Source organism: Phyllostomus hastatus, unplaced genomic scaffold (genome assembly GCF_019186645.2).
Source record: "Phyllostomus hastatus isolate PE091 unplaced genomic scaffold, TTU_PhHast_1.1 phas_contig_196, whole genome shotgun sequence".
Classification (NCBI taxonomy): Eukaryota; Metazoa; Chordata; class Mammalia; order Chiroptera; family Phyllostomidae; genus Phyllostomus; species Phyllostomus hastatus.
In genome coordinates, this window is record NW_025333709.1 from 30,405,188 (window position 1) to 30,427,800 (window position 22,613).

The following is a 22,613-nucleotide window of genomic DNA, read 5'->3' on the forward strand; positions in this document are numbered from 1 at the left end:
AATTTCAAAATAGTGATTTTGGATGGGGAGGGGGATTGATCAGGGACCAGTGAAAGCCTCAGAAATTTGCTGAAGTGAATAAATGATGGACACAAATGAGGTCAACGAGACTATAGAGTGTGTGGTGAAGCGATAATGTTAGGAGATTAAGTGGGAAAGGTAGGCGGTGTCTGTGGAATTTGGTCTTCGTGTAGGAAATGGGGAACTATCTGAGGCTTCTGCGTAGTGGGACGATGAATAGGATATAAGATTGCTTGGGTGAGGGCAAGGAGAGCTAAGGATTACAAAGAAGCCTTATAATAATCTAGGTGATGGATAAGGAATGTGTCTTATCTGGGGCGAACAGTAGAGTTACTAAGGAGCCAGCTTCTATAAGACCAGTGGTGCTGTCTACAGTTAGATTCGGGGACCCTAAGGCCTTTTCTCAAACTCAGTTATCTTCCATCTTCATCTGCCCTACATACACACAGTGTAAGTAAAAGATGAGCTGCTTTCGATGTAAACCCCGGCTGACAGATTCGGCTGGCCCCCGTCCCGATGGCCATACTGAATGTCTCTCTGTATTGACAGATAGGAACTTAGACTCTTGGAGCTTAGTGGCTACTCAGATATAGGCCGGAAATGAAGGATCAGAGATAAGTTGAATTTTAACTGGCCTCACCGTGTGGATGTCATGATATTACCAACCAAGAAAAATAATAAGGGAAATCGTGATTGCAAAGGAAAATGAATATTTTAGGTCCCCGGGGGATTCATTGAATTTGGGCAGTTGGGGCTGAGAATGTGAGTTGGGACATGGGGGGAGGTGGGGCCTCAGTATGCAGATCTGGCCGATGTCTGTGCAGAGCAGGCCATGAGGCAGTGCGGCCCAAGGACGGGGCGGAGGGGAGACAAAGCCTGAGAACAGACCCCGAGGAATGCTCTGTGAGAGAACAAGCAGAGGAGGAGCGCCAGGAAAGACAAGGAGAAAGCATCAGAGAACCTGGGCGATAAACGGAAGAACACAGCTCATGAGAGCCCTGACTGGCCAGTAAGGCCAAGGGAGGGATAAGCAAGGATAATGGTGGAGTCCCTTTTTCTTTTACACAAAAGCACCACTTCTCTTTTTGAAAACTGATTTTTAAATATATTTTTAAAAGATTTTTAAAATTTATTTTTAGAGAGAGGAGAAGGTAGGGAGAAAGAGAGGGAGAGAAACATTGATGTGTGAGAGAAACATTGATCGGCTGTTGCCTCTTGTGTACCAGGGACCAGGCCCACAACCCAGGTGTGTGCCCTGACCAGGAATCGAACTGGTGACCTATGGGTTTGTGGGATGACACACAACCAACCGAGCCACACCAGCGAGGATGAAAACTGATTTTTAATTTATACTTTGTTCTATAAAATGGCCCAACTTTTAATACAACTTATTAACAACATTTGGAAGTTCTTTTAATCCCTCCAGTTTTGTAGTTTCATGATCAACCGCCCAAAAGCTGTGCTGTTCTCTGCAGAACTTGTTAAAATCTGTTCAGCCATTCCACCTAAGGGCTTCACTTTGTACAGAAAATGTTACTTGCATTCCCTCTTATTTTCAAGTTGAATGTCCTTGTCTTTGTCATAGCAGAGCTGGTTCTCACCTCCACAGTCAGCCCCCATTGGGAGCTGCTCTGGGTCTGCATTTGAGTCTAGAAGTTAGAATGATCTTTTTTTATTTTTTAAAAAGTTTTTAGTTATTTTTAAAGAGAGGGGGAGGGAGGGAGGAAGAGAGAGCAAAACATCAGTGTGTGGTTGCCTCTCACACACCCCCAACTGGCGACCTGGTCTGCAACCCAGGCATATGCCCTGACTGGGAATCAAACTGGTGACCCTTTGGTTTGCAAGCCAGTGCTCAATCCACTGAGCCACACCATCCAGGGCAGAATTATCTTTTTTTTAATTGCAACCGATTCTCCTCTGAATATTTACCCCAATCTTCATCGTTGAAGGGCTTCTGAGTTCTTAGTGAACGGGTTTTATTTGGAAGCTCTTGAAATAATGGTGCCTGGATCTTGGAACCCTTTTCAAATTATTCCCCTCCTCTTTCATACTGAAGAGCTAGCTCATCACCACAGAAAGGTAACAATTGTGTTTGGTTTATAATCTCTCTGGAATCATGGTTCTCATTTGGGTCAGTATCCAGTGGGTCGGAATGCATGCTACTGTCTTCAGAATCGTGCTGGGAGGGTCGTAAGTGTTCCCCTGCAGGGATCTGGAAGGGAACATTGTTCGGATTTGTGTCTGTTCCCTCCGTGAAATGTTCCTGTGTACAACTGTCCGAGTCTCTTTCACGACAGGCAATCTTATCGGGATCCGAGGAAACTTCAGCAGGACGTGGTGGTGTTTGTGGTAAAGTGTCCACGTTGGAAAATTCTAGGTCTGTAAGTGAGCACTGCCATTCTACTGCTTCAGACTGGAGAGCTGAGACATAATCGGAAACGAACGTGTCTGGGATCTCATCCCTGGAAGGATGGTTGCCCAGTGACCCGGGCAAGGTCGACGGGTTCTCAAATTTGTTGGCGTTGGTGGCACTTTCCTGATGACTCTCATACAGACCAGAGTCTGAGCCAGAAGTGAGAAGTTTTTCGGAAAGATCCTCCTGATTATCATGTTTCTCCTGACTCTTCTGGAAGGTGATGTCGTCCTCAAGACTCTCGAATGGTGTCACGTTGTCCTTCCTCACCCCTGAGTCCTCATCCCCCAGGACCTCGCTGGTTCTGCGACTCTCCTCGCCATCTGCCTGTTCTTCAGACGCATTTCTTCCATCTTCTGAACTTGTCGAACTTAGAGTAAACAAAGACCCTTCATCAGAATCAGAGTCGTAGTTGACGTCCAGCTCGTGCTGTGTGTCCCAAGGGGCGGGTTTCTGCACTGGTGCCTGGTTAGCAGGAGTGGTAGGCGGGTCATCGCCCCACCTTGGAGGAGAGCCCGGTGGGGACGGGTCCGTATCCGCTAGGTCACTGAGTGTGGCTGGACAGTAGTAGGTGAAGTGTTCTCCCTCAGCACTGGCTCCTTTGAGTCGCTGCTCCTGTGGGTTCAGCAGACTAACGGAAGTGCTCGCTGGCATGTCCTTAGAAGACTCCGAAGGCAACCCTTCGGTGCTCCCTCTCTCCTCATTCTCTCCAGTCCTCTGTGCTTTTGCATGTGTCCGTGTTTTAGAGAGAGCGGCTGTCGTGTCTCTCCACAGCGGCGGGTGTAACTCACTCCCACCCTTATGGACTGAGCCAGAGCCAGTTCGTGATCTGCCAGCTGTCACAGGGACCCCCAGTGAATACTGACTGAGAGAATATTCCGGGGCCTCAGTTTCATAATCGATTTCTCCAAGAATACCTCTCCTGCAGAGGTAGTCCTGTTCTGCTGAAATGGGTGCGTTGCTGGCAGCATTTGGCGGTCCACGGCCAACAGAAAAGGCTGCACTGCCATTTGGAAGCGTAGTATCCTTCCGCCTTTCCGCCCCAGTGTCAGCCCTGCCTTGTTCCCTGCTCTGCCTGCTGCCGGGCTCCTTTCTGCTCATTCCCAGGCCTCTATCAGGAATGACGGCAGACTGTGGGCAGGCCTCCATCCCTGAGAAAGGGTGTTGGTTCTCATGGAGGTTTAGACCCCAAGCACGGAGCAGATCCACCCTTGGACGCTGGATGTTCCCAGCACCTTCTATGTCGCTGTAGCCCTCGTTGTAATATGCGTGGTCTGAAGTCGGTTGTTTCTTTCTGCGTCTCTGTTGCCACAGTCTGTCAATATAAGGCCTTGCGAAAGCCCCCAGGCAGAAAGCCACGAAGAATGTGATGAACACAGCTAAGCAGATGGCCAGCACGAGGTCCTGGGAGGCGGCTTCCTCCCCACTGGCCACTTGCACGTCCTGTGTGCTCCTCACCCATCTTGGGGGCCGTCTCCGCTGCTCAGGGGTATCAGAGCCTGCGTGGTCCTTCTTCCCCAGGGTGGAAAAGCGCCCGTACGTTCCTTCCTGGGGCCTCACCACTTTGTTCCTTATGAGGCTTTTCGTGTGATTCAGATTAGTGTGAGGAAGCTGGATCTCCCTGGAAACTCTGCGTTTGGGAGTCTGCCAGGATGCCTCCTCGTTCCCTGAAAGTGGGGGGTAAAACACATTGAGATGAGAGCCCAGTGGTTTCAAAAGCTCTGTCAGTCCCCCTCTTTATCTAGCTGTCTTTAAAGTACATGTGACATAATGAGAAGCAGCTTTAGTGACGGATTGATGGTCTGGTGCTGGCCGAACGCCTGTGGCCTTGTGCACATTTACATGTGCCCGCCAGGCTCACGTCTGCTGCTCATTGGCCCTGGAGGTGTGTGTTTCTTAGGCTTCCTGACCGAGATGGCTACCCACGGGAGGAGAGAAGCCAGACTGGAGGCATAGCCTCATTGCCTCTCCTTTTTCCATACCCTAACTCACTGCACCTTTGTGAGAACACCCCATCAGCGCTCTGCAAAATCCGCCTCAGCATTTCCTCACCATTCCCTGGGGCTGGTAACAGCAAAGATACCCAGGGTTCTCTGCTGCCTCCTGACATTCTGCCCTTCACACTCGGAAGGCCAGGTGTGATCTCTAGAGAGGAAAGAAACCAGTGTGGCCAACAACCCGAAGACAGCTCTCTGGTCTTCGTGTATTTCTTCCACACCTGGTATTGTGGCCGAGCTTCTACTCTAATGTCAGTCCTGAACAGAGAGAGTCCAGGGCTCATTAAAAAAAATATGACTTTCTCCCCCACCTTCCAGTTAGGAGTCAGAGATGAAGCCAAGATAACAGTGGAAAAAACTTTCCAGAATGTTCAACTTTGAGAGAGTGGCAGGGAACAAGCCAAAAGTATATATATATACTTTTTGAAATATGTGTTTTTTGTTTCTGTATAGGATTGTATTTTTAGAGTGTTAGCAAATATTCTAGGTGATCATGTTTCAAGTTTTAAAACTTCTTTCTTTGATTATTCATTATGAATTGGGATTAAAAATGTGACATTTGGGGGTCTTCAGGGCAAAATTCTCTCTATAAATTTCTGAATTTGACCACATCCAGTGGTTCCTGAGGTGGTTGACCTGGGTTTCTTCGACCACATAAGGAAAACCACCCAGGAACTGAAGGAAGCAGTCAGGTGCCAATGGCCGTCCTGCGATACACGCAGCCCGAGGCTGCGCGGGGCTGTGGGTCGCCACCGCTCTCGCCCTCATTGTCTCAAATAAGACCACATTTTTCGTTTTTTTTTAGTTTTTTTTTTTTAGTTCCATTCAGCTGGAACCCTTTCAGAGAGAAGAGGTACCTATAGACTTGTTGCAAATTTCATCCCACTTTCTCCTCCAGGATTCAGAAATGAAGTTTTGGAAGGCCACCACGCTATCGTCACACTGCCATCGGTTATCTGCCAAGTCAGCGTCCAGACGGGGAAGTCCTAGAGCGAGGGCCATCATCGGCAGGACGGCGGTCAGGGCATTGCCGCTGAGGTCTAGGACCTGCTTGAGCAGAAACAAGTTTAGGACAGTCCATGAATAAAGACGTAGAGACAATAAATGAGATACAGATATTGCTTATGTCTTTATGGTGGCAATAAGATGTTAGCATTGACTGGAGAGTCAGAGCTCCGGGGATTAAATCTCTGCTTTGTCTCTGACAGCTCTGTGGGCCTCAGCAAGTCCTTAACTCTCTACAGCCTACCGGCCAAGGCTGTTGTCTGGATTAAATGTACCCAAAAGCTTTAAGTATGGTGCCTATATTAGATGCCCAACCATTTTCCCTTCCTTCTTTCCTATGAGTTGTAATTGGTACTGCTTGATAAAACCTAGACTCCCCATTTTTTTCAAGGTCTAGAATTAGATACCGGGTCTAAAATATCTAGAATCATGGCGATCTTGAATGAGGCAGAAAGCCCTGGCCAGATGGCTCAGTTGGTTGCAGTGGCATCCTGTGTACCAGAAGTTTTGGGGTTTGATTCCTGGTCAGGGCACAGGCCTGGGCTGCAGGTTTGATCCCTGGTCAGGCACATATGGGAAGCAATGGATTAATGTCTCTCTCTCACTAAACTCAATAAACATATTCTTGGGTGAGGATTAAAAAAAAAGAGAAAGAGAGAGAGTGGCAGAAGATACTGAACAATGAGAACATACAACACAGAACTGTGGCTGGCCAGAAGTAGCAAGGAGAGATCTTTTGCATCAAGGGCAGTAGTACATTTCTCTGCATCCACGCTACTCAGTATGTCCAAGATGACTAATTTTTCAGTCTAATAAAAAAGGAAGGGGAGCCCAGGGAACAAAGAGGACTCGGTAGCACTGGACTCACAGAGAAGGACCCACTGAAGGTGGGCATGGCGGGGGCATGAGGGAGCAGGGAGAGCACAGCTGGGTGCAACTCCGGCTACCGTTTGCAGAGCACAGCTGTGTGCCAGGCATCTTCCTGGGTGCTTTCCATACGTTATCTCTAAACCTCACAACAGATTCCTCGTTTTCCACCCAGACCAGTGTGGTTTAGTTGGTTGGGCATTGTCCTGCAAAGTGAAGGATCGCTGGTTCAGACCCCAGTCAGGGCATGTGCCTGGGCTGTGGGTTCATTCCCCATTCAGAGCACACACAAGAGGCAAGCAACGTTTTTCTCTCTTTCTCCCTCTCTTTCCCTTGCTCTAAAATAAATACATAAAATCTGTAAAAATTTCCTCATTCTCTTCTTTTTACAGAGGAGAAAACTAGGCTACAGTGCAAGGTGTATCCCACATAGCTCTAGTAATAGGGCGTGGCTCATGGCAGGTGCTCTGTAAATAGTGGAGGGAGTAATGAAGGAAAGAAAAGGCAGGAGTGAAATCTGAGTGGGCTTCTCCATGTGCCCTCTCGTCCACAACACGCCCTCCTGGAGCCTGAGCTCCCGCTGCCCTGGAGTGAGGGGCTGGGTGCGGGAGGCCTGGAGCATGAGGCTCTAGAGTGGGATCTTGGGGTTTGGGAAGGAGAAGATGGCTATTAGAAGGGAAAATCGTAAAAGAAATAGTGAAAATCTTGCTGAAATATAAACAGAGGGCTAGGGATGATAACCAGAGAGGCTGAGTTTGCATAGTTTGATTGTTTTATAAACATGGGGGGGGGGGGAGGGAGCAGCACTGTTATATTGGGTTACATAAATTCCTAAGAGCTGAGCCAAATGACCAATCCAACAGCACAGTCACCAAGACCAGTCCATGCAGAATCAGAGTTCTCCCCGAACGCAGGTAGTCAGGGTGCCCTTTCCCGTGCTGAGTAACCAGGCAGTTTCAGCTTCCAAAGGAGGGTTGCTAAAAGTAGGAAGTAGGAGACTGGAATTGGGAAGAAAAAAAACCCCAAAACTTTGTGTTGGCCTGGCCTTGCGCAGGACCAATGATTTTCTCGAGTACCCCTCCTCCATAGCAGAGTGAAACGTTTTCATGTTTTTCAGGTAGTTATTTTCTTGTTAGTGCCTGTCTGCATTTTTTTCCATTCCAGTAGTTATGATATTACAAATCATTGACATGAAAGCAAAACTGGAGAGAGGCCAGAAAACTAATACGATAATTCAAGGGAAATAATTCCTGAGAAAAGATTAAAACAGAAGAGTCCAATATGGCTACAGAAGAGCCATCCGCCATCACCTGGCAGGAGTGTACGCGGCAGAAAGCTTGGGAGACGCACATGTCAGTCACTACACAAACCACTGACTCCAAGAAGGAGGGAATAAGATTAAGAAAAGGGATGCTAATTTGAAATGCCAGTGAAACTTAATTTATTCTATCTAAACATGATGATGAATTCATGATTTGAACACTCTGTGTGGCTTCTAGGAAGATTCTGACATGGGAAGATATATTGTATTGTGTAAGTAGTAACTACACCTCTTGAGGGAGGGAAATATCTATTTTAATATGCAGCTTTCTGGTACCAAATGTGTTCATCCTGTTTCAAAACCAGTTTTTAAGTTATTACCAAACATATAGAAAGAATAATAGAGAAGGAGAAATTGCATAATTCTGGGCAGTTCAGGTGAATCGAGAATTACAGATGATTGAAAACATTCTTGGGATTGTTTTTTTAGATTGCCTGCAACATCTATTACCTGTGAGCTGCAGAAGACTTATAAAGCACAATACAAATGCATAGAAAATAAAACAGACTTAGGGCAATTACAGATGCAAATGTACTTATAATCAGTACACAATATACTGAATGAAGTCCCCGGGCAATCTGACAACCTGTTTGTGGCGAATTGGGAGGCAGTGCCAAGCTAAGCAGTCTTTCTCATCTGCTCTGATAATTTGGCAGATTCTAAGTCAGTCCCCGTTGATCCTGCCTCCTGTTATTCGTGCCCTTGAAAAATCTCCTCCCCCTGTGTGTAGGCAGAGCTTGTGACTTGGTTCTAACCGTCAGACTATGGCAGAAGCAAAGGGGTATCATTTCAATGATTAACATGACTTGAAACTGTAACGTTCTTCCTATGAGCAGGCTCCCTCCTTGGGCTCTGCTGCAAGCTGCCGTGCTGTGAACTGCGCCATGGAGAGGCCCACGGGGCACAGAACTGAGGGCAGGCTTAGGCTGCCAGTAGGCAGCTGAGCCCTCAGTCAACAGCCCACAAGGCACTGAATGAAGGTTTCCCCTTCATTTCCACATGAGCTTGGAAGTAGATGCTTCCCAGCGGGGCCTTCAGGCGAGGCTCTAGCCCTGGCCAACACTTCGATTGAAGCCTCTTGAGAGGCCCTTGGCAGTGGGCCCAGCTGAGCCTTGCCTGAATTCCTGAGCCCCGAAAATCGTGAGATGATATATGTATGTGGTTTTAGACTACTTAGTCTGTAACAATTTGTTATGCAGCAATAGGTAGTTAACACGCCTATCCATGATCACCATCTATCCATTCATTCCTTTTTTCAGAAAGTGTGTTAAAATAGGTACTATGCATTAGACATATGCTAAGCACTAGGAAACAGAATAAATGCAGAGTATGTCCTTAAAGAGCTCACCATCCAGTGGAAGTTTATGGGGGTATAGGCATTAACCACTAACCACGCTTAAAACTTAATTTCAGTTAGATAAGTGGAATGTGAAAAAAAGCATATCTTTTTATAAGCATATATAGAAGGGCAACTAATTCAATCGGGATGCTAGGAAAGGTTTTCTTGAGGAAGTGGCATCAGGAGAATTACCTGGCTGGTGTGGCTCAGTGGATTGAGTGCTGGCCTATGAACCAAAGAGTCACAGGTTCAATTCCCAGTCAGGGCACATGCCTGGGTTGCAGGCCCAGTCCCCAGTAGGGGTGTGTGAGAGGCAACCACACATTGATGTTTCTCTCCCTCTCTTTCTTCCTCTCTTTCCCTCTCTACAAATAAATAATAAAATATTTTAAAAACAGAATTAGTAAGAGTTAGCTCTTCCAGGCAAAAGGTCAGCTGGTTGGAGAGGCAGCAGCAAGGCCCTTGTGAAAGCTGAGAAACATTTTAAATGCACAATCAGATTTGTATGTGAAAAGAGCAGGGTACTCTGGTCACATTAGAATTCCTATATACATTCTACATTTATGAGAGCTTACTATATTCCAAGTACTGTTTGAAGCGTTGTATATGCATTAAAACATTTGTCACAAACCTCTACGAGAAAGGAACCGAGCTGTCTCCATTTTACAGATGAGAAAGTTGAGGCACGGGAGGACTTGGTAACTTGCCCACAATTGTGTGGCTGGCAAGTGGCAGGGCCCAGGTTTAAACCCAGGTAGCTAGCTCCAGAGTCCACCCGCCTCATCACAGCTCTATGTGTCTCCTTTTGATCCAGGAAGGAGCTAGGGGTTGTTCTGGTTGAGTGCGGGGAGCTGGAAAGTCACCTTGCAGCTGTGCTCGACTATCCCTTTGCCTGAGACTGGGCGAGCACCCGCTGCCTGCGCTGATGCTGTCGGATATGACGGCTGTGAGCCCCATGTGGCTGTGGAGCGTGAAAGTGTGGCTAGTCCAAACTGGGATGAGTGGTAAGTGTAAAGTACATACCAGGTTTGAAGACTTCGTGTGAAAGAGAGAATGTAACATAGTTTTTATCTTTAAAAAAATACATTTTATTGATTATGCTGTTATGGTTGTCCCATTCCCCCCCTTCATTCCCCTCCACCCTGCACCCCCTCCCACCAGCATTCCCCCCACCCTTAGTTCATGTCCATGAGTTGTACATATAAATTCTTCGGCTCTACATTTCCTGTACTATTCTTAACATCACCTATTTTGTAGGCAATTTATGTTTCTTATTCCCTGTAACTTTTCACCCCCACCCCATTCTCCCCACTCCTCCTCCCCACTGATAACCCTCCATGTGATCTCCATTTCTGTGGTTCTGTTCCTGTTCTAGTCGTTTGCTCATTTTGTTTTTGTTTTTGTATTTTTAGGTTTGGTTGTTGATAGTTGTAAGTTTGTTGTCATTTTACTGTACATATTTTTTATCTTCTTTTTCTTAGATAAGTCCCTTTAACATTTCATATAATAAAGGTTTGGTGATGATGAACTCCTTTAGTTTTTTCCTGTCTGGGAAGCTCTTCTTCTGCCCTGCCATTCTAAATGACAGCTTTGCTGGATAGAGTTATCTTGGATGTAGGTCTTTGCCTTACATGACTTTGAATACTTCTTTCCAGCCCCTTCTTGCCTATAAGGTTTCTTTTGAGAAATCAGCTGATAGTCTTGTGGGAACTCCTTTGTAGGTAACTGTCTCTTTTTCTCTTGCTGCTTTCAAGATTCTTTCCTTATCTTTAATCTTGGGTAATATAATTATGATGTGCCTTGGTGTGTGCTTCTTTGGGTCCAACTTCTTTGGGACTCTCTGGGCTTCCTGGACTTCCTAGACGTCTATTTCCTTTGCCAGATTGGTAAAGTTCTCCTTCATTATTTGTTCAAATAAGTTTTCAATCTTGATCTTGCTCTATATTTCTTGCTCTTCCTCTTCTCCTTCTAGCACACCTATGATTCAGATGTTAGAAGGTTTAAAGATGTCCTGAAGGTTCCTAAGCCTCTCCTCATTTTTCTAAATTCTTGTTCCTTCATTCTGTTCTGGTTTAATGTTTCTTTCTTCCTTCTGCTCCAAACCATTGATTTGAGTCCTGGTTTCCTTCCCATCACTGTTAGTTCCCTGTGCATTTTGCTTTATTTCACTTTTCAAAGCCTTCACTTTTTCCTCTATTTTGCAACCATATTCAACCATTTCTTTGAGCATCCTGATTATTGGTGTTTTGAACTGTGCATCTAATAGGTTGGCTCTCTCTTCATTGCTTAGTTGTATTTTTTCTGGAGCCTTGATCTGTTCTTTCATTTGGGTCATATTTTTTGTCTCAGTGCACCTATTACATTATAAGGGGTGGAGTCAGGGGTTCACTAGTCAGGGCAACCCATGTTGCTGCGTTGTGGTGCTGTATGTGGGGGAGGGGTCAGAGAGGGAACACTGCCCCTTGCTCAGCTCTCACTGGCTTTCAGTCACCTCCTCCACTACCCACAAGCAAATTGGCCCTGCTGGTGCTGATTCCCAGGTGGGTGGTTTTGTTTACGTTCTAGGACCCTGTGGGTCTCTCCAGTGAAGTCTCCTGTGAGGCTGGGAGTTTCTCCTGAAGCTTGAAACAGGTGTTTTCAGTCAGAGGTTTTGAGGCTTTATTTCCCTGAGCTGGAACCCTGGGTTGCGAGGTCTGCTTCAGTCCTCCATTGTTCCTCCCTGTTTATCTTCACATGAATGTAAGACCACCCAGTCCTCTAGCCACTGCCTTGCCTGGTCCGCCAGCTGCAGCCTTGCTGAGAGTCCTCTCCACCCCGGCTGCCCATCTCCACCCCTCCTACCAGTCTGGATGAATGTGTCTTCTTTAGCTCCTTGGTTGTCGGACTTCCATAAAGTTTGATTTCTGGCAGTTCTGGTTGTTTTTTGTTTTTAAATTTGTGTTTGCCTTTGTTTTGGTTGTGCAAGGAGGCACAGTGTGTCTACCTACGCCTCCATCCTGGCCGGAAGTCCATAATTTTTATCTTGATTATGTGTCTAAGAGGTAATATTTGGGTACATGGGGTTAACATTAATTACTACAATGAAATTCATCTGCTTACATTTACTTTAAAATCTAGTTACTAGAACGTGTAACGCTGCCCACGTGACTCACATTCTGTTTCTGTGGGATGACCCTGGCCCGTGGGGAGAAGGGGGCATGTGATGCAGGTTCCGGCGTCCAGGTGTTGCACTGGAGGCCACCCTGGTGTTTCTAGAGGGGCATGCAGGGGAGACTTTGCAACATCCCTGGAGAAGGAAGGGGGTGGAGGAACGCGCCTGGAGGAGAAGGGCCAAAGCCGCCAAAACTAGAGCAGAGCCCTGGGGGTGGGTTCCCTGCCTTCACCTCACCACACACCTTCATGAAGTTAACTGCTCTGTGCTGCCAGGGTGCCCTGGAGCCGCCAGGGGAGCTGGTGTTTGAGACAGTGTGTGGCTTGTGGGAAGTGCTGTAGGAGAAGGAGCTTTTATCATGGTCATTTCTGTTACCCAGGCCCAGGTTGGGGGTGGAAGCCACAAGGTCATTGGCTCTCAGAGGCCCAAGCAGCCCCGGGTTGCGGGCACGTCAGCACCCACCCGTGTGGAGCAGAGGAGCCTCCGCAGGTGCTCCAGACTGCAGGTGGGCCGGCCCTCAGGCCTTCAGCCTGCCCTTGCAGCCAAAGGTGTGGTTTCTCGCCAACTGGCAAGTGGAGACTTGGAGTTGGGCTTAATTTGATTTAGGAAAAGAATGTGCCAGTGGTTGCTGCTGAGTGTTAGGTTTGAGTACAATTCATGTCCGTTACGGAAACCTCTGATTTTCAAGGCAAGAGGGACTTCAGCGAACTTAGGGGAATCTTAAAATAGACTTAACATTTTTTGGTGAAGAGTCAGTACTACTAGACATGAAGAAACTCTTCAAATATTTTTCTAAGGTAATTGCCCACATGTCTGCGTATTTGAAATATTATAAAACTGATTTTATAACCTGTAATTTTTTGAGGTCCTTGAAGGCTTCTGGATGAATTCTGAATATCTTGTTGCTCCTTAAACAGAGGTTCTCCAGTGGCAGGCAGTTGTGAAAATCAGACACACCAACTTGCGATATCCTGTTGAATGACAGATCCAAACTCTGCAAGGACTTCAGTTTCCACAGTCCTATTAAAATCAAATAGCAAATTAAAATATAAACTGGTGAGTATTGACTGCAGCATTGCTTGCTAAGGTGAAAGATGAGAGACAACCTAAAGGGCTCTCAAGAGAGAAGAGGTTCAACAAAACATGGCATGTCAATACTATAAAGTACTACACAGTCGTCAAAGATGCCGGGTAGAGCCACATGGCTGCACAAGAGGAGAGTGTTAAGTTGCTGAACTGTGGAGAGAACAACTCCCATGCAGGGTGAATGCCGAGTGAGCAGGGAAAGAGGCCTGGAGGGAAGTGAGCTAAGCCGTTGGCAGGACTGACACTTAGGAACAGGGTGGTGGGGGACGAGGGGTTGGAGAAGGAAGGAAACTATTTTTGCTGTACATACCTTCCATTTTTTTCTTTCAATGAACATGTGTTAATTCTATTCATAATAAAAGCATCAATTTGAAAAATCTAACTTTGAAGAGTAAGTAAACATTTATTTGATGGAACAGTGGGTAAAATGGAATAGTTATTTGATGGCTTATTGATATGAATGAAGTCTGAGTTTTAAGATGTTCTTGCTCTATTTTGTAGCTATATCCTTTCTTCAATCCACTCATTGTTGATTTATAACTACTTTCTAGGCATTTTTGTATTTTTTTAAAGGTAGTTTGGTTCTACCTAGATTTTGCGTTCTGGCCAGATCATCTAATTGAGTTGTGGTCTCTGTCTTTTTGTCTTTTCCCGATGCCAGGGAGGAAACAGGAGGCCCATGTGGCACCAAAAAGAAAGCTGGGGAACGAGGTGCCAGTCACAGCAGTCTTCCAACTTTCATTTGCCATCTGAGTCCCATGAGGAAGCCCTGCATTTTTACATAGCCTTCTGCTTTGCTCTCACATGTTTCTGTGTCTTGAACCAACTGCTACATAGCAGATCAAGTTGGTTCGATTCCAGAAGGGTTTATTCCTTGCCTGCTGTCCTCAAGGTACTTACTGTGAGACTGATTATGCAGAAAGGCGATGACTTAATTGGAATGGTTGTACATCTACGCTATCATATGTTCATTTCAGCTGTGCAGACTAAGTCTGCGATCCTTAGGACAACGATGCAATCAAAATATCATGAGCAACGTGTTTGGTGCTGAAGACAAATATAGCGCAGAATCCTGGTCTGGTTGAGTGATAGCATCTAGAGAAAGTTACTCATTATACGAGGCAGCGATGCCCCTGCCATCCAGCCGTCCTCTCCGTCAGATGGTCAGGCCCTTCAGGGAAGTTCAGTCTTTGTGAACAGAGACTGCATCCAGTTAGCCCGAGGTCACAGTGTTGGGCCTGCATGGCTATTTAAAAATTATTGAGCCGACAATAAGATTCAATATGAAAAAACTGCATTTGTAGCTTCTCTAAAAAAATTGGAAGTTCCAGCTGGCACAGGGCAACATTTGGCTGGAGCGGAGGGAAGCCCACCTGTTTCAGACGGGGCGTGTGCGGACAGAAGAAGTATGGCTTCTGTGCACTCGCGTCTCTGTTAAAAGCAGGAAGACAAAGGACAGGCCAAGAAGCAGGCGTGGTTTTAAAGCATGGGAGACAACCAAGGCTGGTATTTGGTTGGCATATGATAGTAGGAAGTGTTTCCGTGTTGGTTGGTAAATTAGCCATTGCTGAGTGCTGGTCTCAGGCACTTCAGGATTTCCCCCCAGGAAAAAAATTTCCTTGAGGGGCGAAGAATGTTCCTATGTGCTTTAATAGGCAAACATATGGGTTTATGAAAAAAAATGCAATGCAAGACACCAATATGAGAGCAGCTATTATTTCCTTGACATTTTTGTGATACCTGCCTGGCCCATGCCAGCCTGAGAACGCACAGCTCCTGCACCTTCTCAGTGCTTCATTGAATTGAATCTGTACCCCAGGAGTTCAGTGCAGGGGAGGCCACATCTAGCTTTGGAGTAGAAGAAAGAACTTATTTTAAAACCCCAATTTAATTGTGTGCTTTTTTTATGCTCTGAGCATCTCACAAACATCTCCTTTTAATCCTCACAAAGCCATGGGGGTTATTACCATTTTGCAAATTGCAAAACCGAGGTGCAGCAAGTTAAGGACTTGCCCTAAATCATGGTGGGTAGACCTGTGGAGCTGGGATTGAAACTCAGATCTCTTAGGCATTCATTCCCATTTAACCATGCACCTTTTTTACCATAAAAAGGAGGAAACGAAGGGGAGGAGGAGAAGGAGAGGAGGGAGAGGGAGAGGAAAAAGGAGAGGGAGAAGAAGGTCAAGGCTCTGAAAGATAACTTGAGTTTAGAAAAGGGAAAAGGAGGCTGGGGGCAGGGCTCTCTGCCCAAGAGAATAGTATTGGGCCATGGAATACATAAAGTTGCCAAACATATTGGGGATTGTTTAATGATTCTACAACACTTGCATCATATAGCGAATAGGGTGCTTAAGATCTTGTTTTACTCCAGCTCTGTTTGTGACTTTTGATGGGAATCAGGAAGTACCACCTGAGGTCTTCAGGCCTCAGTTTCCACCCTTAAAAATCATTTCTTGCAGGTGGAACAGAAGTCTATCTTTGATTACTTTGATCTTCAAGTATTTGAGCTCAGTGGAAGCCAGGTGTAACAGTTTAGATTATTGTTCAGCAAATATTCACTTTACTGTGAGCAGAATATACTTCCCCATCCCGTTGAGTTTGGCCCTGTGACTTGCTTTGGCCAGTGAGATGTTAGCAGACACGATATGAGCAAGGGTGAGAAATGTGCTCGTGTGATGGGGGCTGCTCTCTTGCTTCTGCCAAACAACCATGTTACAAACAACGCTGTTACAAACAACACTGTTACAGAAATAACATGCCCTGTTAGCCTGTTGGTCCAAAGGGTATCAGAGGTATGACTTTCATTGTTTGGGGTCTCTCAAGAGGGAGTTAGAAAATTTGAGGACTTTTCCATGATACTTGGCTGCCATTCTGAGTGGGGGAAAATTTGTTTTTAAAAAAATGTTGCATGGTGAATCAATGTTGAGGGGGTGGGTATTCAGGTGAGAGAAAAAGGTTAGGAAGCACATTGGTTGGAGCTTGGATATCAGAGGGTAGATTCTGTGTTTTAAGAGAGTCAAATGTTGGGCAGGAAATAAGGAGGCCCTTTTGGGAGATGGAGCTATTTATTGAATTGCTTTCTGATGACCACATAGGCCACAGGAGGCAGGAATTTGATTAGCCTTTGCATTTAAGTGGCCAGAAGCAGTTTTATTGCTTCCAAGAAATTATCTCAGTGTTTATTAGAAAAAAGGCCACAGAAGGTGTGCAGAGACATTACACTGCCTTAGAAATATTGCTTTGGACTCTGAAAATCTTAAATGTTCTCCCAAGTATGACACCTGGGAGCACAGAACAGTAATATTCAGGGGTCATGGCTTTAAGTTCAAAGAGTATTAAGAATTGCAATAGAATTTGGAATGGCCCTAGATATTTATTGATAAGGCCAGCCCTTCATGTGGTTAAATCAATAGAGGTTAGCTAAAGACATTGCCCTCTTGCTTAATAATACACATTCATTCATTTTGTTGCTTTACAACTTGAACTGATTTTGAAAACATTGGTTATTCGTATTTCCATTATCCAGTAGCAATCAGGATAAAATCTCTAATTCCCTACAGATGAAAAGTACCCTGTACTTTTGTTTTCACAATACATGATTGTTTTTTTTTCACTCCACCGATTTCAAAGTCAGGTATTATATTGTCTTATTTCTAACACATTTAACTCTTGGGTTCTGAAGTTTAGCACGTCGGTTAATTCCAGGCTGTCCCATCTGGTCTGTCAACCTAACTGGAATCCCAGTAAGATATGAGGCCTGAAAGGTTTCTAGGCAGCCTGCGGGCACTCCGACGATACTGCTAGATGAAGGTGGGACAGTTTAACTGGAGACCCACCTCCCTGTTTTAAATGTTTAAAACTGATTCTCCATGATTAACACTACTCCAAAACTATGGGAGAGGGGAGAGTGATCATGAAGCTGAAATTCACAGCTGGCTTCTGCCTTGTAAATTGCACTGGTTGACACCTCCTCCGGGTGCTTCCCGGGCCTGGAGCTGATTGGGGACATCACAGCTGACCCTGAAGACAGGGGGCTGACAGCCGGTTAGTCAGTGTGATTTCGCCCTCACAAAAGTGGGCATTCCTGAGCAAAAGCAACTTTTTGTTGGCTCTATAAACTGTCACCGTTTTAAGGCATGCAGGACACAATTTATAAAAGTACACGTGTGCTGCAAGGCCAGCTGCTTGGTTGCTGCTTTCCGAGATATCTCTGAGTTGTTTTAGATAAGAGCAAGCACCTACATACATAGTCAAACACAAGTGTTGCCTGGTACGTGAACTACAGCAGGCGAGGAGTCCCACCTACTGCAGTGGTCCTGTAACACTCTAAAAGCTGCTCGAGATTCCGACAAAAATAGATGTAGTGCTTGTTTCTGAATAAACTTAGTCTCAGTTTGCACCACAGAGTAATAATAACTAATATTTGCAAACTACTCAACAAGGTTACAAAGAATTTTCATATATTTTAACAGCTACTGTTTAGCATGCCAAATACTATGTTAAATTAGGTTCTTGAAATGCACTTTTTCTTTATTCCTCACCACAGTTCTACGAGGGCATCCGCATCATCCAGGTGCTGCCTTTAAACGGGCTTAGAATGGAGGAGTCGAAAGGAACAAAGGAACTGTCGGAGCGAGCTCGCCACTCATTCCAGGAAATCCCTCCCGCTCACCTGCTTTTTCCTTCAAAGTGGGATTTTAAAGTCAGAGTTATTCAGCCATAGCCACTGAATCATAAAATGGGAGGGAACGGCAGAAGGGACTCAATTTAGTAAAAACTGGAAATGTGTGTCGCTTTTGGGAAAATAATTCCTATCACAAAATGCTGTGGGTAAAGGAACTCCGCATTGTGTCCAGTTAGAGTCTGGGCACACGCTGGCCCGTCGCCCATCTGTTCCATCCATCTCTCTGCGGTTTCATTCGCCAGGATTCTAATAGAATTTCAGACACCGAATTCGTCATTTCACTTCTTTTCTTTTTCCTTTGCACGTGTAACATTTTCCCTGATATTTTGGGATGCCAAGTTTAACTGAGAAAAGGGAGGTGGGGCTGTACCTGCATTTGGTAGGGATATTTGGTCCCCAAACAGAATTGTATTTGCCCTAACCTTTAATGACCTCTGGGGACTTCATCTGCCTTAAGGAGATACAGTCAGCACTTTCCTATTTACTCATGCGGTGGGATCATATTTGAAGTATTCATCTTTTACCCTCTCTGTCTCGCTCTTTCCCTTGCCCTCCATTCACGCAGAAAGCTCCATCTGTGCGAACTGTCCTGGGGCGGGTGCACATCACAAGGCACAAAGCAGAGGAGTTCACAGTCTTTCTGGCTTTTGTTTTCCAAAGGCCTACACTTTTAGAGGAAAGGAATCTCTAGAACTAGACAGAGGATTTTGAAGAGACAAAAAGGGGGAAGGATTTTCTCCAACTGAAAAGGCTGAAAAGAAATGTTCTGTGACTAATGGGGGTGAGGGACAGACGGATGCATATGGACACACACATTTTGATGCCTTGTCAGGGTGTCAGATCCCAGAGCGGTGGTACGAATCTGGGAAAAGGCAGAGGAAAGCTCACGAAAGATTGATGTTAAGTATGAGTACCCTACACCCCACCCCCAACTGATCCTAGTGGAATGTGGGTTCAGAATCAGAAACTATGTTGAGTTACAGACAATGGAAGAGCATCTCTCTAGTACACTTTAATCTGTGGGTTGAGATTCACATCTACCATACTAGTTAAAAACAGTTATATCGCTTGCATATGTATAGCTATAATGATGTTCATCAAGGAGGAACAAAAAGCAAACAAAAAGGAAATAACCTAAATGTTGTTTGATTAAATGAGTTATAATATAGAAAGTATTTAAAATATTATTTATAAGATTGCTTAGATTAAAAGTATTCAAAATATTCTGTGATATAAAAATATGAGTTATGAAATATAGAAAGTATAATCCAATTTGAAATAATATATATATAGACATAAAGAATAAACTTAAAGAATATATGTTACATGAAGGACTTTAATTTTTCCCTTAAAATTTTTCTTCAAATTTTAATGTTCTAGAAATAACAGGTATTCCTTCTTATAACAAGAACAGTACAATAACAATTGTAAAATTAGTGTACTTAGTTTACACTTTACACTGAGAATACTGCACATCGCTTTTCCGGAAAAGATCAGGGAGAGAAGACTCGTCCCCGTTCTGACCGTCCTGCTGATGTGAGGACGGGCCTGGGGGGTTCCTGCACCCCTTCGGGCTACTATGTATGTCAAAGTGATGCTTAAAACAAGGCTAGAAATTGGAGAAAGAGCAAAAAATTTAAAAAAATATGAAAAGTAAAAACTGAGGAAGACTAAATATGCATAATTGGGATAGAAAAACAACAATATCCTTACACTTTCTTTTTTAGCATGTAGCACCTTATATAAAGTAGGCACTTAGCAGATAACAACCAAGATGGACAGCAAACAAGGAAAAAAAAATCGTCTAGCTCTCTGGCTATAAAAAGGGCAAAGGAAGCTCTGGCTGATGAATCTGATACATTTTCTAAATAAAACATTGGTGGATTAGTTAAGGAATTCCAACATGTAGGTTATTAAATGTCAGAATGGATGAAAATTTATTATAACAAGAGGATATGTAGAGTATCCTGTAAGAAACCAGGATAAGGAATTCTGATTTTGACTTGATAATAAGAAAGATTATGTAGTAATATATAATATTAGCATATTTCTAGTCTATACTTGGAGGACAACTGGATAAGTAAAAGCAAAATATATTCTAAAAGAAAATTATAAATATGGCAATAGATTTAAATTGTTTTACACACTGAAAGTATCTGAACTAGTTATTTCTCAGTGCTTTTCTATATTTAGTCACAAATAAATGGTAATCAAAGTAGGTAATTTAAAATTATGCATTATTATTTAGCCCTTAAATACTTCCTAGTGTTTCTCGACAAATCAACATAACATTAATGAGAAGTTTAAATAGCTTTCACTATAAATTCCACAGTTTTTAATTCCCAATGCCATGAAGAAACTCCTTGGATTATTATATTTGCTTGGATCCAACAGCTGTACTTTCATTTATTGCCTCAAAACTGAAAGCGAACATGGCATTCTCACTGACATAAAACATTAACTCTCCATGTACTCATTGCTGGCCTAGTACTTACCCTTGGGAATGTCACTGAGTTTATTTCCTTGAAGAATGAGCAACTTTAGATATGGAAGCCCATTTCTCCAGCTGCTTCTGGGGCATTTCGCCCGCGAGGACTTAGGATGGGGTAGATCCAGTGAGATGGAGTGGATGGCATTGTGGCTGAGGTTTACTATTTCCAAAGTGTGTAAATGTGCAAGGGAGCTCAAGGTTATTGTTGATATGAGATTGTTACTGAGGTCCAGATGTTTTATATTCTGTCCTTCTTTGTCCGTGGGAGTTTGTAAGAGAACCCTAAGGAAACTGGAACGCACACCCGCTGTGGCTGCTGTCTGTGATGCGTCACCAGGAATATCGTGCTTCCCCGTGAAGGAACAGTTTGTCAGGAGATATCCATCCCACTGGCACGCGGCACTTAAAACAATACTGTGTTTTCTTGGTGGGTTTGCCATTGCTCCAGTAAAATAAAGACCTACAGCCATGGTAAGGACTCTGAAACACAGGTTTTTCATAATGCCTGGAGGAAGGAAAATGAATCGACTTATTATAACTTGTGTAAAAACAGCAAATAAGCAGAAAAATTACTTTTCAATGTAAGATTGAGGAAAATTACCTTGCCTTGATTGCCAATTTAAGTGAATGTTTAGAGATTTCTTAGAGATTTCTTAGAACTAATGGCATTAAAGTGTAGCTACCAAAAATGGTACAGCCGGAGTATAAAATTACGTTTATGTCCCATTCTAAAGAGAGGACACCCCCAGATTTTCAGAAAATACATACGCACTCGGGCCTCACCTCTGTGTCTGCTTCTCCAGGACCATTGGTGCTGCATTCTGCCTTGCAGTGAGGGGAACCTACCAATACTAAATACATCTCTGCTTCCCTGCTGGTCATGAGTGCAGAGTCTATTATCTACAAACAGTGTAATCAACCACACAGTTTATTACGTGAGTGACTCCAGTTACACTGAACGGTGGAACTGTATGGGTGGAAAGTCCAACTCAAACAAGAGATTCTTTATGTTTTCTTGTTAATGACTAGGAGAACTACAAGCTTTGTCTCTGAGACTTACCAAATCCTTTGGAAATCATGTAGACATACCCAACATAAATAAAGTGGATTACTACAGAAGGGTGCTCTGCCTCAGAACCATGAAGATGTAATAAGATACGGAAACAGCAAGTGCCTTCATCACCAAAGATTTTTGAGAAGCAATTAAAAGTTTTAAAACAATATTAATACAGCTCAATGGCTAAATATCACACAATGATTTTTTCAAAAGTAAGTTTTCATGACTTGTTTTAATGACTACATTCCATTAAAAAACTAGTGAGCGTACAAAGAAGCACATTATTCAGTGTGTAGGTTTGCAACAAATTGTCCCTTCCCGACTGTTCTGATGATACCATTTTAATTCATCACTAGGTGGTTTCTCCTGCCACAGCCTCTTGATTTTCCTTCTTCTGGCCCATCTTACAAGATTCCAAAGGGTTATTTCCCCATAATACTGTTTTCCTCATTTCATTCCCTCATCCAAAATCCTCAACGGGCTCCTTAGTGCCTGGAGTCTACGGGCCTTCCCCGGGTGGCCTCAGGGCTTCGCATCACCTAGCTGACCTGTGAGCACGTGAATGCCTGTGAGCCGCTGCGCAAGGAGGCTGCGCTCGGCACTGTACGCATGCGCCCCACGCCGAAGTCAGCTGTCAAGTCTGTTTCCAGCTCCAAGCTCAACGGCCTTTGCTCCCCTCAGCCCGCATCCTACACAGTCCGCTCAAATGTTATGGCCTGAAGACCTGTTTTTTTGTTTGTTTGTTTTTCCTGGCTTTAGCCTCTATTTTGTCTTTTCAGAAATCTTTCAGTAGATATTTACTGAATGGAGGAACGCATCACTAACATTAGGCATTTTAGTAACATTCTGTTTGACAGAATATCAATATTACCCTGCATTCTATTTCTTTGTTTTGTATCTGTTTTAAACTCCCCAAAAGATAGTAAGCTCCTAGAAGGTATGGACCATGATTTCCACGTGATTTATCGGATATGTAAACATTTTCCATCACGTTTGGATGAATGAATGAAGTGAATGAAATTGACCATGTAACTTCTAAACTTTGGTTTCACACAAGGCCAGTTCTCCATGTTTTGAAGGGCATCTAAATTCAGGTACACGTAGCCACGAACTGCAACAGTGCCCTGGAGTGTGCAGAAGTGACTGTTTTTATAGTGTGGCTCTTATGCAATACCAGAAAC

The 22,613-nt window shown here is 44.3% G+C and overlaps 1 protein-coding gene across 1 annotated transcript; it reads right to left on the reverse strand.

Annotated features, from left to right (window-relative positions):
* Positions 1-1,800: 1,800 nt before the first annotated feature.
* On the reverse strand, positions 1,801-21,241 carry LRRC66 (leucine rich repeat containing 66). Its single transcript, XM_045834368.1, has 5 exons — positions 21,159-21,241; positions 20,380-20,880; positions 12,965-13,134; positions 5,289-5,478; positions 1,801-4,101 (listed from the first exon to the last, which is right to left on the reverse strand). The coding sequence occupies exons 1-5, from the start codon at positions 21,193-21,195 to the stop codon at positions 2,051-2,053; spliced, it is 2,949 nt and encodes a 982-aa protein (XP_045690324.1). The 5' UTR covers positions 21,196-21,241; the 3' UTR covers positions 1,801-2,050.
* Between the last annotated feature and the right edge of the window lie 1,372 nt (positions 21,242-22,613).